This window comes from Temnothorax longispinosus, chromosome 1, assembly GCF_030848805.1.
Source record: "Temnothorax longispinosus isolate EJ_2023e chromosome 1, Tlon_JGU_v1, whole genome shotgun sequence".
Lineage (NCBI taxonomy): Eukaryota > Metazoa > Arthropoda > Insecta > Hymenoptera > Formicidae > Temnothorax > Temnothorax longispinosus.
In genome coordinates this window covers 4273902-4292741 of record NC_092358.1, presented here as the reverse complement: position 1 = coordinate 4292741, position 18840 = coordinate 4273902, and the positions used below count along the sequence as shown (strand labels likewise).

Sequence of the window (18840 nt, the reverse complement as noted above, 5' to 3'; positions counted from 1 at the left end):
ACTTGGAAAATCTTGGAATAAGCTTGTTTAACTTTCTTTTCTGAGATGCAATGTCAATATAATTATTCGCGTCCAATAAATCAGCGATAATCAGCAATGGCTATCAAAGTAAATTATTTAATTCACCTTGTCGTGCTTATTAATATCACGCGAATTATTGATTCATCAGACGAAGTGAATTTATTACTTTAATTCCCTTCGTCTGATGAATCAATAATTCGCATGCTGTTAATGAGCTCGTTTCCCATTTATGTTTTTAACATCCAATTGATTCGCCTTTTGCGTCGTCACTTGTGCAAATCGAACGTTCACCGAGCGGTGATTGTTCCGCTTCTCACGTGCCGTTCGGATATATACGCGTGAGATATTTGCGTCGTGTGTCGCGCGCGTAATGCTTTTTTCGACAAAGAAATTCGCTCTCGCAGACAAACGAGGCAGGCTCCCCGTATGCGTGGAAATCACGGCGCGAGATCTCATGATCTACGCCCTCGGCCGCATATTCGCGCGTAAAGTTTGCCGCGTAAGACCCGACCGGGCAGGAATGTCGCAACGCGCGACGCTAATTACCGGCAGTAGACGCGTTACTATTCTTTCCCGGTAACGCCGACTCTCAGGGACTTATGAAATGAGTTCTCACACAACGCCTTGGCGTCTACCGTCCGACTCTTTCTTTATTTCGATGCGTATATATCACACTAGTCTCTTACGTAACGCCGTATTTACAGTCGTAAGCAGGGAGTACGCTAGAGATGCCTTAGGATCTAAAAGCTTTCGCTGGTGCTGTCCGTCCCGTTTTAACAGAGGATATCTCGTAAGAGAGATTTCTTTCGGATAATCGCTTTAGGATAGATGCACCAGTGATTGATTGCTGACCAATAAATGCCCAATGTATTTTTTCGGTTTCTAAAAGATCGCGTTAAGATAAATATATTTTCTGAAGCTACGGGATAATTAATATAGTTATCGTAATGTAATTATCGTCTAATTGTAAATTAAAGCTGTCATCTATTGGAATGCTATTCACTGGTGATATTTCGTTGTTTCAACATTCTTCCCTCATTGTTAATTTTAAACGACATGATATTGACGCAAATCCCAGCAGCGTGAGAAAAATTTCACGCGATACCTGGAAGATAAGTGTATGAGAAAATAATATCTTCATTTAGAAAAAAATTTAATTATCTAACAATATTTCTTATAGTCGATTGCGAACACTGATGCACCTACTCTAAGGTAAATATGCGCGTCAACAAAAGTCGGGAGGCTATCGTGCAGAAAATCGGTCGGGCTGCGCAGCAACGATTTCCCTTTCGCGAAACCGATTCGATTCATTAACGACGAATGCGTCCGTTGCAAAGACGATTAGTTGGACATATCCGTTCGCTATTAAAAAAAAAGGTTATCGTTGACGTAAGCCGCTTCGTCATACTTAAATATGCTATCGTGAGAATTCGATATCGTTCCGGGATAATTGATAATGATATTAGGGATGACATATCTAAAAATATATTGCCGAAAGCAAATTCGTTAACTTCCGTCGAGTTTCTCTCATCTTGTAAAAAAAGTCGTAACAATTAGTTAAAATTCTACAATAATTTAACTCATATATATTATACTTGAAGTGAGTAATACTTCTTCGTAATTCCTAACTATTTCTAACTCCATTTGTCGTCGTTACATCTTCTTCCTCATGTCCTTTTCTTCCTCGTCGTCCGTAATAATCTGCACGCTCCTAACCGGACCCGTCTTTCTGTATCTCGATGCCGGCGTCGTGGTAGTCAACACGGTTGTCGGAACCATCGTCGATCGTTCGGTGTTGATCGCTAGGTTCACCATTCGCAGCAGTAAAGCTTCCCTAATGGGTGCCGGTAGAATCTCATCGGCTTCGTCGGCTACGTCCTGCGTGTAGAATTTCTGCCTGTACACTCTCTTGGGATATCTGTCGTGATAATCGTCATATTGAGGGTGATAGAGCGGGCTCAGAGCCCGGGGATACACCGGGCGTCTCAGAGACACTCGATCGCCGTACTGCGCCTGTTGATCGTACGCGAGTTCGGGTCTGGGAAGTGGCGCCTGATAGCCCGCCGGGTACGAAGGATACGGCTGCTGGTCGTACAGGGCGTCTTCAAGGAAGCTCTTCGGGTATGACAGGGCTTGCACGCCGTATTGGCTCACCAGTAGCTTCCGCAGCAACATCTGAAAGTCTCGTCGGCTCAGAGGCGGCGCGATCGGATTTGGCGGCTCCGGAGGCAGCGCCAGGCCGCCAGCTCGGTAAGGATACTCGGGCGTCGTCGCCTGATAGTCTCTGTCGTCAGGATGAATTGCCGCACTCGGAATCGGCCGTAGGATCGGCCGCGCTCTCTGCTCGGGATCCGGATAGATCAGCGGCCGCACGGGACGCGGACGCATGTAATTCATGTTCATTGCGATCCGCGCCTCATCCTCGGGATCGGGCACGGGGTTCTCCGTCAGGTAATGAACATTGGCGTCCGTCGTGCTCGAGTAGACCGGCTGGTGATTCGGCGGAGGCCGAGGTAACAAGATCCTGCCGATCGGTATCGCTCGATAGACACCTTCGTCGTCCTCGAGATTGCCCTGTTGAGACTGGACGAGTATTCTTGGCGGCAGTTCCCGCAGATACTGATCAGATTGCTGTCTCACGAAGACAGGCTCGGTGCTCTGTCTGACGTAGTCCCGGGTCTCCGTCGGTATCCTGGCCGTAGAACTGCGAAGCAAGATCTGTTGTTGGGTCGTCGTGCGCTCCTCCTGGGTGGGCTTCGTCTCCGTCTCGTAGACCCGAGAACCTTCGTACTTCGGACTGTCGAATCGACCACCCGCTCCCAAGTTCTCCTGACGATTGACGTAGAACTTTGGCCGTTCTGGGCGCGAAGTACTGGAAACTCTCTGGAGGACCCGCGACGGGGCCGACGTGGTGAACAAAGGACGCGTCGTGGACAAGGAACCACCATAAACGTCGGAGTGGTCGTCGCCGTCATCGGCAATGGAACTCGACTTGGTGGTCTCGTCGTGCAATTGCCTCCTCAAAGTATTCCCCGTCGTGATTTTAGCCTCGTCCTCCTTCTCTACGAAGTCTTCAGAGATCGGCGGGAGACTATGCTCGATCGGTCGCTTGGCAAAGATGATTCTTCGGTAGGCGCCGCTCTTGTCATCCGTACTAGGTCGATTGATCTGCGAATCTTCGTCTTCGGTGTCTTCCTCTATGACGATCGGTCTCTGTTGGCCATTGATGACGAAACGCGGCCTGCTCTTCGACGTGCCTTTCAAGTAGTGTCCGAATATCGTTTTCGGTGCCTCGGTAGTAGTGGTGCTTGTGGTCGTGGTGGTACTGGTAGTCGTCTTCCTCGTTCGAGGAATCGACTGCACGACCGATGGCCTGGTCGACGATTCCGTCGTCGTGGCGTACACGATGTTCGGTTTTCTCGTAGTTGATAACGTACGGTTGAGACGCGGTATACTTTGCACGACCGATACGTGTTCCTGCAATGGCGACATGGTGGTTGCTTTAAAGCCCGTCCCGTTCGACGACGAGTACGAGACCCTCTTTATCTCGCCGTCGGCGTCGACGAAACCGAACGTGCCTTTAATGTTGCCCAAAACATCGCGACTCTCGACCTGACAAAGCAAGTATTTTCCGTTCAGTTCTTCACGAAAATAGCGCGATTCTAACTGTAAATCTTGAACAAATAAATTTATCTTTCTATTGTCAATGCAATTAGGATTGTAAAAAATAAAAATATTTTTATGAAATAATTTTATTTATATATAAGTTATATGTATATATAAATATTTTTATTATATATACATAATATATAATAAATATAATTAAACTATATCTTTTATAATTAAAATTTATTTAAATAATATATTTCCAAAGTCGAATGATAATTTAAACAATCGTATATTATTCGCTCCATTTATTAATTTAATTTAAATAACATTGAAAATTTTATAATTATAGATAAAAGCATAAATAAGATTATATAGTACGTAGGTATAAATTTTTAATTATGACAAAGACAATTAGATTTTTATTGAAGTTACACTATTAATATCGTTATTGTTATTTAATATGTGATTAATATGGCCATTAGCATTACTCGCTCAGCAAGTAATCGCTACTTTAAATATAATTAGAAATGAAAAGAACCCTTCTGACTAATTAATATCCGATATTGTGGGAACTTATTGTGCGATGCAGTTTATAATTCTTGGAAAAATAGGCGTCAGGCGCGGTTTACGCCACGCTTAAGTAGTTACGCACGTAATTACCTTGAATGATCCATCGCCGGCTTCGTAACCGTATGTATAAGAGCCGTCTTCGTTCACCTTTCTGATCTGCTTCAAGATCGCCACTTGATGATCATGATGCGTTTCCGATGGTTGCTGGTCCGTGACGTTCGAGCAGCCGGCGGTCACCAGACAGAAGAATGCCATCAGCCATGGCGTCATCTTAAAAGGAAAGACGATTTTTCTCTATGAAGAAAAACGCAGTAATGCGAAATAAACATGACGCACAATGGTGTATCATTATTATCACGAAAAATGAGTGCCAAAAATTGTAACAAATCGTTGGATACACAAATTCTGAAATGACAAATTTATATTTCTGCGCGATGGGAATTGCGTGTTTTTAATTTATTCGACGCTTATATATTAAAAATGAAATACTTTCATAATACGCGTTCACGTTCACATAATGATGCACTTGTCACTTTACAGCATTTCGCGTTCTAAAACGTTTTCTCGGAATAAATCTTGAGGACGTATGGGCGAAACATCGCGTGCAATCGTTCGCCAAGGCGCGCACTTTCCCACGAGCACCAATATCGGTTTCGCGAAAAAAAAAATCGCCGGAACGTTTAGACCGAACACTTGCATTTAGATTGATAGCGACTGAAATCGATCTCGTTTTCTCTCTCTCTCTCTCTCTCTCTCTTTTTCTCGCTTGCGCGGATCGCGGGCACCATGAACGCGTTACTCGTGCACTCGCGCCAGCACGGAATACTCGGCGATATACCTTGTTGGAACTGGAAACCATGTTACCGCGGATGCGGTGAATGTTCTTAATACGGCGTGGGGTGTCGGGTGCCGTTATATATAGGGTGACACAATAGGCAACCACCGCCGCGCCCCTTCCACGGCGCGCCGCGTCGAGCCGCCACGTTCAACCTTGATGACCCCTAAACGTTCATTAAGGCGTTGGAATACCAAATGACAACTCCTCTCCCTGCTAGTAAAAAAAAAAACGCAAAGCGCGTCGCGCGCGCAGAAAGTACACGATAATGAAGGCCCGCGGTTGGTGTTTGCTCATCTCGATTACACGTTCTTTCGTTGCGCGAAATTGCCCAAGATAGAATTACTCTAACGACTCGAAGACGGGAAAAGTCACCGGATGATTGACTGCTGTGCGAAGTTGAAAAGCAGCTGCTTTTTCTGTCTTCCTTAAACAAATGCATTGATTGGCGTTTATGTTTTACATCTCGCTCACAAGTTGCTCTAATTCTGTAAGATAAATGTTTCCTTTCTTTATTAAAGTAGGTATACATGAGTTGTCGGTTCCATACTGACATAAAATGATGATTTCACAAACTATACATTTTATTTATTTATTTTCTTAAATATTTACAATCGCGGCTTTAGACTCTAGAGACTGTTGAAAGTCTGAAAAAAATCACATAGCTTGCGAGGCCCCGAAGAAAGTGCACCGATAACGGCCGCGTAAAGGAGCGGAAACGCGTTTACCGCAGGGGGGGGGGGAATGAGCGCGATGTCCTGACAGAATGGAACATACGAAGAAGTTTGGCTTCGCGGGGACAAGTGAAAGCCACGTGGGAGTTGACGGCCGGGCAAGAAGCACACAGTAGTAGACTGTAAAATCTGTAACAATAGTTCCCATAGTGTGCAACACCGGTATTGTGGTATTCGCTCCACTCTAGGCACTCCCACAGGACAATTATTACATCATGCAATTTCCTCCGGGTTTCGTATTCACTTTTTTGATGCCACCTTGATATGCCTCGCGTTCGTAGACGTATCGGCTGTCTATCTCGCCTCGCGTCGCACGTTTCCTCCGCGGAGGATCATTGTCTCTCGTCGGGGCCTTTACTACCTCGGGGGCCCGCGAACGCAAACGCGCGGTCGGCGGACCTATTGAAATCTAAATAATTAAAATATGCAGGATATCCGGGAAAAGTGTACGGGGTACATCGGGAGACACTAATACTTTCTCTTAGTTACTAAATATTTTACAATGGAATCAATTCTTCTTAACATTTTTGCACTTAACAATCTTATGAACATAATATTATCATTAAAATTATATGATTTCATAGAAATGACTTTATAGATTGGTCATTCGTGATCATTCGTGATGTTGTTGGTTTCGTAATAGAAATTAAATTTCTATCGGAGGAAAATTTGCTTGAAATTGAATGAAAAATTAGATCTTGTTATCTGTTTACGCTTTTGATGCTTAATTCACCAAAACACTGCAATTCTCAACGTTGTATAACGGTAATTAGACTTCCCGACGAGTTTTTGCTAAGGAAAAGTCAACTCTTAGTACGTTGCTTAGTCCAAAACTGCTATTAACTATCTTTTATTTAATTTTTGATGTTCAAGTTACGAAGCATTTTCTTTCTTTAATTTCTAATCATAATATATCTGAGCAGTTTTGTTTTATTGATTATAATCTTTTAATATCTACTTCCATGCGCTACAATAGCTAGACAATCGTGTGATTAGTTCCTTCCAAAGAAAGTGGGTACGAAGTTAATCGTAACGCAACTACCGGTTACACATTATCTCAGTTATATTTCGACTGACACACCTACTTTCGTTACATATTCTCACATTATGCCCGTGGAAACCATAGGTCCATGTTCCGTTTTCAGCAACCGGTAGCCGAAAATCCGAGGCCGTGCTGTTTTTTGTTGCGGAAATATGTTATTCGCGTGTGCTGAAACGGTATCACGAGTGGATATTGCGAAACGTCTTAATATGTAATCGGATAATTTGCTACGTGACACAAATATTAGAATACGAATTTATGAAATGAAATTAATTTTAAATTTTTGATAAATTCTTTTATGTAATAATTATTTATAAAAAAAATTAAGAATTCTTAATAATCACAGCATAAAGAACTTATTTAAGAAAGCGTATCTTTTATTTTAAATATATTTGATTAAACATTGCAATTTCAAACTTTATTCTTTGCGTTTCTAGGAAAAGTGTAAAACATCAGTTGGATGGCATAACAAAATACAAACATCTGAGAATTAATCTTACTATCCCATCTTATCGTGCGTGCAGTCCTTTTATAATCTGCCGGCTCATTATTTCCGAAGGAGTACTAAGTCATCGCAAAATGTTTCCCATCCTGAATACATATTTTATCATCAGTAATGAACTAGTTGTGTGTTAGTATGTGACTCATTGATGTCATATATAATGTGCAACGCCTCGGATATACTGCCTTTCGTACGGCGTTGCATGCGAGGTTGCATGGCGTAGTGAAATGCATCAGGAACTATGCTATAAAAGCAAAAAGAACATTAACTCTTCTTATAAAAATATTTATCGATATCGAGACACAAAAGAAATATCTAAAAACACCCAAAAAGGGAGAAAGACTGATATAATTTTAGAAAATAAAAATCAAATTTAAATATAAGGAATAAAAACATGTATCAAATATTTTTCCTATGTCAAATTTTTCAAGACAATGATTTGATTAATAAATATACACACACATAATGTACCATAAAAATAAAATATCTACATACTTTAGGAAAATTTTAGGTTGCTAGTTTAATTAGCTGTTTTTTTTACCACATATAAATTGCATGCTTATATCTGTATTGAGTTACGTGCTAAGCGATGGGATATCATATAACTTAATTACGACAGATTCTTCATAGATAACGAGGTATATTAATATTATCGTCATTAGGAATCATATTGTTTGTCTATTCGCGAACGCGTAAGTAAGAAACTGACTTTGCATATAATGCAAGCAAAATTCTACAGCGAAATTATTATAATTAGATTACTTCAGAGGATTTTGCGTATATATGTGTGCGCACGTCCGTGCAGTGTGTGGGCCGCAATTGTCATCTTTGTTACCGGTTCTCTCGCGAGCTAGCTTACTAGTAATCGCATCAGGCGCGTAGCGCATCTAAATGACATATAAACTACCGCCGTTAAGTTATGTCAATCTACGTATTTATATCCGCCGTGAGAGTGGCAAAAACAGAATGGTTGTCACATTCTTCTGACGTTTATCGTATAGGATAGAGTAGAGGATGTTGCGCATTACCGTCATCCTGTGCATGGTCTGTTCCGCGTGATTGAATGGCGTTGACAATAACTAATGACAATAACTAATGACATTTCCATCTACCTGTCTCCGGCTATTTACATTTCAAGCAGTTATCCATTTTTTCCACCGCGCGAATGTCAAACAACGTATTAGGAATTTCTTAAGGTATACGTATTTATTAATAATTTATATATAAAATCGTATATTTTTATTTTTTTACATTCTTCCTAATTTTTAATAATCTTTTTACAATTTTCTTTATAATTTTCTTGTGTAAAATAAATACAATTGTTCAATCTTGAAGTGTATAATGTACGTTAATCCATTTCCTATCGAAGAGTTTTCAGTATAGATTTTTATGCTTTTATTAATTGATTACGTTTAATACATGACGATATCACTTATGGCAATTACACAGTTGTGGCAATACTTATACGGCATCTCTTATAGAAGTCTAAAACGTGCGATTGCGTAGATACACAGTTGTTCGTTAAATGACAGCTGTTATTGTCTCGTTCATCTTTTACCGGTAAAATAGAGAGCGTGTTTAGAAAGCAGTGTAACTTTCGCTAACGATCTGTGGCTTGCGTTAACCACAAAATCATAAATAAACCGTGACCTATAGTATTACGGTCCACTGGAACCGAGTTCAAGGTTGTATCTCTCGTTAGTGTGCAATCCAAAGATTTCGGCGTGAAGTAATGAAGTAATAAAAAATTAGAGCGACCGTTCCCGATACTACTATGCAAATTATCTATTTTTAATTAATTGCACATCGATTATATGAATAAAAAGCGGGCAGCCTTGTTCCTAGATTTCGCAACGCGAAGTTCAGCTGTTGCACGAGTCAGCTAATAGAATATGATACATCTTCTACGACGTAGCGTCGAAAATAAATCATCGATCCAATTTACTTTCGCGATTGTATTCACGTGCGCACGTTTCAAAACTTAGATAATATATTTAGCAACGGTCATTCAACACATACACACAAACACGTGTACAAGCTGTCTGGCGTGGTTTGATTTAACACTTCACTCGACCCTTTCATTTTCGATGACTTTCACCTAAGCGCTCACAATCCACTTTTACCGCAAAATTGAATATATACGACGCGCATAATGCATATCCTTGTTTATTAAATTACTAATTTCGTTGTTTATTAATACATTCGAGGTTTACCGTAAAAATCTTAAATTTATTATTAACGACATTTACGAAAGCGTTGCAAATCCTGCGTACGAAATGTTTCATCGGAATTGACATTTCATTAAAAGATTACCTTTCAAGCGAGGCTAACGTCGTACATGGTCATTATATGCATATCGACGTTGATTGGATACGCAAAAGTGACGAGAATACGAGATGCAACCCAATACATATGAGATTCATTTAACCTTTTCAGGAACAGTTCTTTTGAGCCGCGAATAGAGATAAGTTAAGTAGAACGTGATGCGCGATAATAAGAAGCACTCTCGCAGCAGCGACTTGGAAAATCGCAATTAAGATGGCTATTTTTGCAAAACCATCTTTTCAAGGCGGGATCGCTCGTGAGACGTTACTGCGCGCTGCGGGATAATTTTGTCTTCATTTTTATGGGCATACGCCGCCGATTGCGATTTCACAGCGGCACGTGGTTCATAATCGGAGCGGAGAAAACGCCGCAGGTGGATAGCACGTAGCAGTCGTTCGTGACGTAACAACGTTTATATACATCGTGCACGACGATGCCGCCTCGCGCCGCCTTTCCCACTTTTCCAATTTCTTCTCGCGGAAGCGTCTACCGCGCGTGATTCAGCCGCGGCACGAAACGAAAAACGACATGCCGCCGGGCGTCGCGTCGGCCCGTTATTCTCGCCCCGTAAAAATCGCACGTTCGCATGTCCAGCAACACCTTGGGGCCATCAAGTCGTGCGAGGTAATATTTCATCCGCACAGATGCAGGAATTTATAGCGTTCGTAATTTCTATTAAACTAGAGAGGGAGAGAGAGTTGGTATAATTGTTATCTGTGAGAATCAGCTTACTTTCTTAATTAACATAATGTGGCTTTTTAAATAAACAAGCTTTAATTAATAATCTTACATTAAATCAACATAACGTGGCTTTAATGGCGAGATAATTAATAAAAGTCTGTCTTCACACTTTCTTTGTTTCATAATAAAATATAAATGACATCAGCTGGACGCCACATTACAACGTACGTAACGAATTTGATTATTACAAACGTCGTTCGCGTGTTTTCTCCTTCCAATAAAGTGCAGATTTATAAAGGAACGCGGAAATGTGTGAAGTACCTACAGTTACAAGTTATAATACGTTACGAATGTTTACCACGCCGTGATTTTATCATAAACAAACATTCGACACGCCTGTTTCAATCTCCATTCGTACATACTGATATTTCCGTTTCGCGATTCATATTCCAATGGAGCGAAAGTGAATGACACTGAGGACTCGGGGAAAATGAAATGACAGCGCAGCACATTTTCGCAATGATATTTTTCTTTCGATTATGCTTACAAATAATACAAAAAGAAAACAACTGTAAACGTAAAACTCTTCTTTACGAAGATTTATGCGCAATTGTCGTATCATTAATTATGCGTATGAATTGCTAAGTAGTCGCTATGCATTTTAACGCTAACGAGTATTATTTACAGTATGAGTAGACAACCGCCGCTCTGAGCCCATTATAGCAACGACGTGATTGCGATTAAAACCGCGAAATCGGTTAAAATGTATCTCCTTACGGTGGTACATGAAATCTCTTCAAGAAATGTGCATCGAATTGCGTTTTACAGGAAGACGAATTGTAATGGCGCTGTTAATTATAGCTCTTGATAATTGAATTACTGAAATTATTTTCCTATTAATTTTAAGTAAGTTTCGCTTTAAATGTCTAGTTTGAGAATTAAATGTTAATGTATTCGAGACGTTGCAATTTTAATAATTATTGTATAACAATCTCTTGTTAAGATTTTTTGTTGAAGGAAAATTAGATCCATTAAATCTGTAATGATATAGGATGTATATCCGAGAAACTTTATACTGGTTTTTATTAATGGCTGCGGTATCTCGCGTGGTAAAAGTGATTTCATCGCGTGCGCGACCTACCGCCGCGCGCCGTTTCCTTCCCGGATTTGATATACATATTATTTCCGCGGGCTTGAACAGTCGACGCCGCGGAACGCATTAAACTCGAATCGATTCTCACACTTGTGACAGAGAATGCAAATAGAAAGTCCGCGACGGTTACGGCGCGAATAGAATGTTGTCCCTACAAACCCGGCTACGCCGATAAGAATGTATTGCAGTTTCCTTGACGGTCGATTCGCGGTGAACCCTACTCGCGGCAGGCTTGCAAAATTCTCTACATTGCAAAAGGCCGAGTACACTTCCTACCCGAGGTCCGCGCGTATCGAATATCGGAATTACTACCCAGTTGAAACGCGAGCGATACGTTTGCATCGCGGAATTCGTATAGACGCAACGAAGTAGACAAGCCTGGGAATTTCGATGCGATGATCTGCTCGAAAATATTAAGAAACGTTACGAAGTTTAAATCAACGGAGAAGCTTTCATCGCGATTGTCACGAAATGTTACGTTATTTAAAAATAGAGATCTTTACATGATAATTTTAAATTAAATTAAACAAAAATTTAAAATATTTTCATTTATTAGATTTCGAATTATTTTTTAATTTAAAAAATATAAAATCTAGTGACATACGATTTATTTCTTAACACTTTATGCACACATGGTTGGACTTTTGAAAATCTTGAGAAAGATTAGGATAGACGAGATTGAAGAATTAACTGCATCCTATTATATCATACAATGCATTCTATGCATTATATGATACAATAGGTATGGATGTGCAACATTGTATGCCTAATCGAAAGTATCTCGAAACACCGACGGTTTTGATTCGACTAATTATCCCCTTTTGCTTGATCGCGTTTCACTCGCCTTTCATGCGACTCGATGTTGCACTGGATCGACGTTTTGTAATCGAGTCGAGCATTATTACGTGGCTTGGGCTTACGGGGTCGTAAATAAAAGGTCCGCGCGGCCGCGCGACGAAGTGTTTCGTTTGTATCGTGAACCTTCGTGGATGTATACCTTTACGACAGTGCCGGTGTTAGGGATCTGCGAGAAATTGCCACGGTAATACATCGTACATGCGTGCGTGAGTATTGCGTCAGGTCGTTGGCTTTCACTCTCTAACATGCCTCATAAATGCACGATACTCGAGTGGAAAGAGAGGTGTTCTCGGAATCGGCCTGAGAAAACGGAAGGAACCTCATTCGGTGTCAACTCTCGACGCGCGAATAAATAAAATTTCACTATTCTTAATGAACGCATTGTTTCAACAAGTTGTCAGTTAGCGAAACGACGCTAGAACTCGCTCGAATAATTCTTCCCTCGTTATGTGTTCGGACAGAATGAATTAAGATTTACGACGAGATTATTCAACTGGAAATTATGGAGAAAAAAACATAAAGATATGATTATCTAAGAGGATTTAAATTTTTTGTCACGTATCACGTTTTGCCACTCGGCTCTCCGTTATTGTTACGAGTTACATTATCCATGTAATCGTACGCGCGCGGTTCCTCCATCCATTATCACATACTTTAATCTCTTTAACCTTCGTTCTCCGATTGCGTCGTCGACGGATAATGTTACGTTCGCGCGCTAGCCGAGACGAGCGGATAGCGCAAGAACGCTTTGAGACACGCATTGGACGGAAAAGCGAGCGCTATATACAATTACATACGGACATATCGAGGCATGAAAGCGCGCCTATCGGGAATACGGTAATTCGGAAAGTCTCGCATTACTGCAAAGTTGAAAATTACGGTAAAACCGCAAGATCCGTTCGTAATAATGAACCTTGAATATGTTTTCTTGGAAAGTTTCGCGTTTCCTGCAATACACGGTAAAATCCGCGACGGTAAAAATCCGCGGCCTTTATTATCGCCGATACTTTTCATCGCAACTATGCTCGCCGCGCGCCTTTCTCGCGCGTCGTCGCGCGGATTATATTAAATATTTACTGCACACGCATTCCCCGCGTACAACGCATGCAATCGAAGCGCTCGTGTGTGCCATTCACTCGGCAATATATTTGACATATCCCAGCTTTGGCGCCACCACGTGAGATATATACTTTATATATAATGCATGTACTTATATGTAATACCCTCTGTGTACGCACGGGCCGACATTATGACCTGTGATCGGCGCAAGATCCTCAGCGGAGGATTTAATTCGCGAGGAACGCTCGAGGCGATACTGAATGATAAATATCGACGAGGGGCGATTCGAGGATCCGAGGGAGATCTCTTTTAAGAATCGCGACTCAGATTACATCAGTAGTTATTAGCGCCGCTACCTCGGAGAAACTGATCGATCTGACCTACTGAAAGGGACGAGGTGGCGGCGGAGGCCTTCAGAGGCGCGACGTAATAGAACGCCTGGGGTTCTCTCTGCGACTCCAGCAGCTGGAGCCTGTGTGGTTGTTGCTGCTGTTGCTGGCGGCGTTGTTGCTGCGCGTAGAGCTGCTGGGACTGCTGCAGCAGCTGCGCCTGCTGCTTCCTGTAGAGGACCTCCTGAGGCTGGGCTACGGTCGGACTGGGCGCCGACTGGGCCTGCTTATAGACCGGACGCTGGGATTGCTGGGATTGCTGGTACTGCTGGAGCTGCTGCAGGCCGATTAGGGACTGGGGCTGGGCTACGAACGGTTGGAGTTTGTGACTGAGGCTAAAGTCACCCACGGTTTGGGGTAATGTCTGATAAAGCTGGGTATTGTACTGACCGGTCGCGGGATCGTACACGAGCTCCGATTGGTAGATGGGTTCAGCGGCTGCGGAACCGGCGGTGACCGACGTCTGACCGGTCAGCTTAACTCTCGAGTTGGTTTGGGGCGATGCTTGGGCGGTCTGGGGCCTCGCAACGGGGGCGGCGGACACGTGTGAGCCGACCGTGTTCACGTAACGCTCGAGCTCGGCAGCGAAGTCGAGGTGGGGCGCACTAGCGGCGGTCGTGGTGCGCAATGGCGATATCGTGGGGTGGGTCTGGGCGTAGAGCAGACTGCTGGGACGTTCGGTGCTACTAGGGGAGACGTATTGCGCGGCTACTTGGGCGACGTGGGGTCGTGGGGTTATCGCGACCGATTGGGGCCTGGGATGACGGGACACCGGCCGGCGAGTGGTGGTCTCGAGCGACTGGTAGACGGACGAAGTGACCGTGGGCTGGCTACGGAGAACAGGCGCCGCAGTGGTATACTGGGGGGTGGAAGCTAGCCTAAAAAGAGACGGACTGGCGGACTGCGAAGATTCGTAAATGGCGGAGGAGGGGGTGACTTGCACTATGGTCGAGGGTCTTCTAAAGGCTGACGGTCGCAGTTGCGGTTTCAGATCATCCTCGGTCAGCTCCTGGCTGGCGTCGTCGTCGAGCTGGTACTCGGTCTGGAATATCGTGGTAGGTTGACGAGTAGTGGTCGGCTGATGATACGTGGGTCTCACTGAGACAGGTCGGGGTACGGGCCTGACGACGGGATAATTCGCCGGTCCCGGGAGCTCCTCTTCCTCCTTTTCCTCCTCTTCTTCTTCATCCTTCGGCGCGTTTGGATCGCAGGGATTGCCCGAGACATAGGTGAACTCTCTCTTATTACCGTCCGGGTCGATGTAGCCGTATTTACCGCGCACTACGCAGTCGGTGCCGCGGGTCTCCTCCTTGAAAGAACCGTCGGCCGCCTCGTAGCCGAAGGTGAAGGACCCGTCGTCGTTAACTTTATTGTAGTTCCTAATAGTCTGCACCGGCGGCGGCTTCGACCCGTGCAGCGCATCCTTGGATCGTGGCGAAGGAAGGGCGCGGGTGCGCGGGTGATAAACCGCCACGGTATCGAATTCGTCCTCTGCGGCCTGGTTGTCCTGTTCCTCGTAGTACACTTGAGGCTCCGTTACGCGAGGCCGGATCTGCACTCGCCGCGCTTCCGTTAGGGCGAGCAGACATGCCGGGATTACCTGGTAATAAAGAAAAATTTACTATGGTAGACAACACACGCTGTGCGATCGGTACGGGGATATGATCATTAACGTGTTGATATGACGTTACGCGTGTTGCGCACGGAAGAAAGTGGCCGGAGCTCTTGTCGGATCGAAATTTTTAGAAAAGTTTCGCGAAGTGAAAACGGGAAGCAGGATAGACGGTTTTTTTAAAGTGAAAATCGTGATTTGTAAATTTTTACGGCTAAATTATCGGCTAAAATCTAGATACTAATTGTTAGGCAATGAATATCTGTTTTCTAAAATTTCTCAATTTATTCAAGAAAACAATATTCCTATATTGTACCCTAACGCACAATTTCTACTTTCTAACTGTTCAAAAAAATTAATTAAAATCTTTTTAAATATACATGTTGTTTAATTAATGTAATATAGTTACGTGACTTTTTACAGAGAAATAAATTTACGAAATAATAGAAGAATTCAAGAATTCTGATATTTCACATCGGCATTCATGTGCGTCGAGAAACTTAATAACACGCTATCGAGTGGCGTTAAGTAGAAATGTACGATACTTGTCAGACTCTCGCGATCTTTTACCCGCAGCGAAGGGGGGAAGTACATGGTTTTATCGCGTCACGCGAGAAGCGTAATCGAAATTGTTGGAGCCACTCGAGGCGGAATGGATATGGGCCTAGCCGACTAGTCTGGTTTCCAAGCATGAAGTCGGATCCGCGTTAAGGAGGTACGCTTATAGTCAATAGGAAGCAGAAGATGGAGCGAGGAGAGAGCGTGTTTCGCGGATCAGTGAATACTCGTGCGGTATGCGCGCAAAATTCCTTATCGCACGAACGCGACCGAATGCTCGGCTTCGCTGTTAAACGCGAGTACGGAGAGCACGAGCGGTGTGTACGGCCGTGGTCGACGTCGTAAAAGGTTTTCGAGCCTGCTAGATTACATCTGGATTTGCTCTGATTCCACGACTGTGTCTGTTGCGATAGATTCCGCCTAGAATGTGAATTTTGCGACCGCGAATGCTTCAAATTCCTTTACGAATTACTGGTTGGTTATCTGATCTTACGAATCGAATCTGATCTTTATGCAGATACTATATAAAGTAATAATTGCCATTGTATTAATATCCAATTCTCTACGAGCAAAGATCACAAAGATATATGTATTTAATAAAGTTGGGAATGAACAATGTAATAATACTTTGCAAATTCATTAAAACAGAAATATGTACTGCGTGATTTATGTAACGAGATTCCTTTTCTTATCGTTCTATGCGTCATGAGTCATTGTTTAAACAGTCTTTCGATATTTCCCAGTTCGACATTCGCCATATATCCTGCATACAGGATACGAAACGCTCGTGCGTTTTTTCTCGCGAGGCTGACCGTGCGTCCTCTGACAAAACGTGGTCTCGACTTCCGGTAAGGCGGCACTCGGTGGGAACCGCCCCGGCGCACACGTGTTACGTAATTTCTACTACTCGGCTGACCCGAATACGGGGCGAGGCGCAGGAGCGCGCGCGGCCGCGGCCGGCGCGCTGCCTACCGTGAGAGAGAAAGAGATTCAGATTCAGAGCGTCGTAACGTAACTCGGCGCGCATGTTTCGCCGTCGTTGCCGGCCGCTTCTGGATCTCCTTGAACCAAGTCGAGAGCAAAACACGCGCGCGCGCACACACAAAAGACAGGCGGCGGTAACCACACCTAGCGACGACCCACAGGAAACGCCGTGTAAGCTCTCGCTGAATACAATAATATAAAAGATAGGCGCGCGAGGAAAAAAAGCCCTATTATTCTTCGATTGCCGTGTGGACGATTGGGTCAATCGAAAGTGCCACGAAAGCAGGTCTAGCATTTTTATATAATGATGCGTGGAGAATTAATGAGCCTTTTACTTTCTCAGGCATTCTATAGATTCGTATCTCCGACCGCTTCAATTAATGTTGTTAATAATGCGTACATAATCAGCGTACATAATCAATTGCCTTTAAAATTTTTATCGTCGCCGTAAAACGGATCTTTGTTTTTACTGTCAGCACACCGTTCATAGACAATAACGAAGAGAATATATCCGGACGCGGATATACGAGGTAGTCGTTAGATCCCACGCGATACTGTTCGCCCCTTGAAATGGCGCTCCGCGCGCCGGTCGAGCGCCGATAAGATCGATTCGCTCGACTTCGCGATGACCCGATCGGGAATATTCGACGATTGCGCATTAGCACACGATCCGTCCTTGGGACGAGAAGGCACGTCGTCCTGGAACTTTCGAGCGATACGGTATGGCTGCAGCGTGCTCTCCTGGGCGTGCGCCGATTAATTTCCAAGTCGACCCCGTGATAAAATGTCGGGCGCCTTTCTTCGCGTCGACGACGACGACGACGACGACGACGCAGCGCGTTGCCCGCGCTGACGAAACACCCGTCGGACTTAATTCGGCGCACACATGACAAATGGGACAGTGGTGTCGCAAGCGTGGCAAGTATGCGAAAGTTGTCTCTCATATCTCACCGATTGCTCAGCCAGAGAGCTCGCAGTCGCGAATTCAATTGCGAGCGCAAAGTTCGCGGGAACTGTAATGAGACGATTAGCTATTCAGAGGTGCAATTCTGTATCCCACCCGTATTTTCGTCACCTTCTGCGAACCAATCGGTTAAATCGGTGAAGCGAAGAGAAAGAGAGGAAGAAGCAATAGGTACGCAGAATTTTTATGAGTATAGAGCGAAACTCGTAACTTTCCGTCCCGCTACCATCGGGTACAAAGCAGGCATTGTCGCCCTCGAAGCTTTACAGTTGCTCCCAAAGTTCGCGAATCGATTCTTCCGGGTTCTGGATTTTTAGGACGATCCCCGATCATTAGAGAATCGAGACGAACCGTTTGATTATCTAACCGACGATTGAGGGGAAACGAAATTGCGTACCCGTTTCCAAGCGTTTCTCCCTGAAAATAGGAAAAGGTCTTCGGTCGGCGCGGCGGTACAAAACCGATTCGCGATTATCGGACCCGTGCGGAGGATTGCGCGCCGCGCGGTCGGGTACCGACGAAATCGACGAGGAGACTTGCAACGTCGTCATTATCGTCGGCCACGGTATACGCGCTCGCAACTGTCCGGACCATTGAAAGCGTGTACAGGCTAATGACTCCTCCATCTGGTTCGGGTTGGAGGAAAATCGTGACGCTGAGGTAGGGCTCTGTAATCAACGTTGTGGCATGCCAGTCACATACAGTGAGAGGCACGGACACATTCGGTCCGTGGCCCGATCCAGTTGGGAGCGATCGACCACGGCGCACCACGCCTCGTCTAAGTGAGGCCCCCGCGCGAAGCTGGGGCCCGGAGAAAGGAAGAATCGTTGCGCCGCGCCGCGCCGCGCAAATCCGCGTTCGCCGCGCTCAATAAGCATACGTCCTGCTTCTCCGCGCGCGCGCGTACTTCTCGTGTCTCCTATTTCGATTATTTCCGCGACATT

The 18840-nt window shown here is 44.2% G+C and overlaps 1 protein-coding gene across 3 annotated transcripts in view; it reads right to left on the bottom strand.

Moving 5' to 3' along the window:
• Window positions 1-653: 653 nt before the first annotated feature.
• Window positions 654-18840, bottom strand: part of LOC139816087 (uncharacterized) — an 84580-nt gene continuing 66393 nt past the window's right edge. The window contains exons 1-3 of one of the 3 annotated variants that reach the window (XM_071783433.1): window positions 5039-13717; window positions 4291-4470; window positions 654-3633 (exon numbers count right to left, since the gene is read on the bottom strand). In XM_071783433.1, coding sequence (XP_071639534.1) covers window positions 1675-3633; window positions 4291-4470; window positions 5039-5059 — 2160 coding nt within the window. In that variant the 5' untranslated portion in view covers window positions 5060-13717 and the 3' untranslated portion in view covers window positions 654-1674. Of the gene's footprint in view, window positions 3634-4290; window positions 4471-5038; window positions 13718-15302; window positions 15379-18840 lie in introns of those variants that run through there. The other 2 variants (XM_071783438.1, XR_011732940.1) reach the window with 2 other exon arrangements.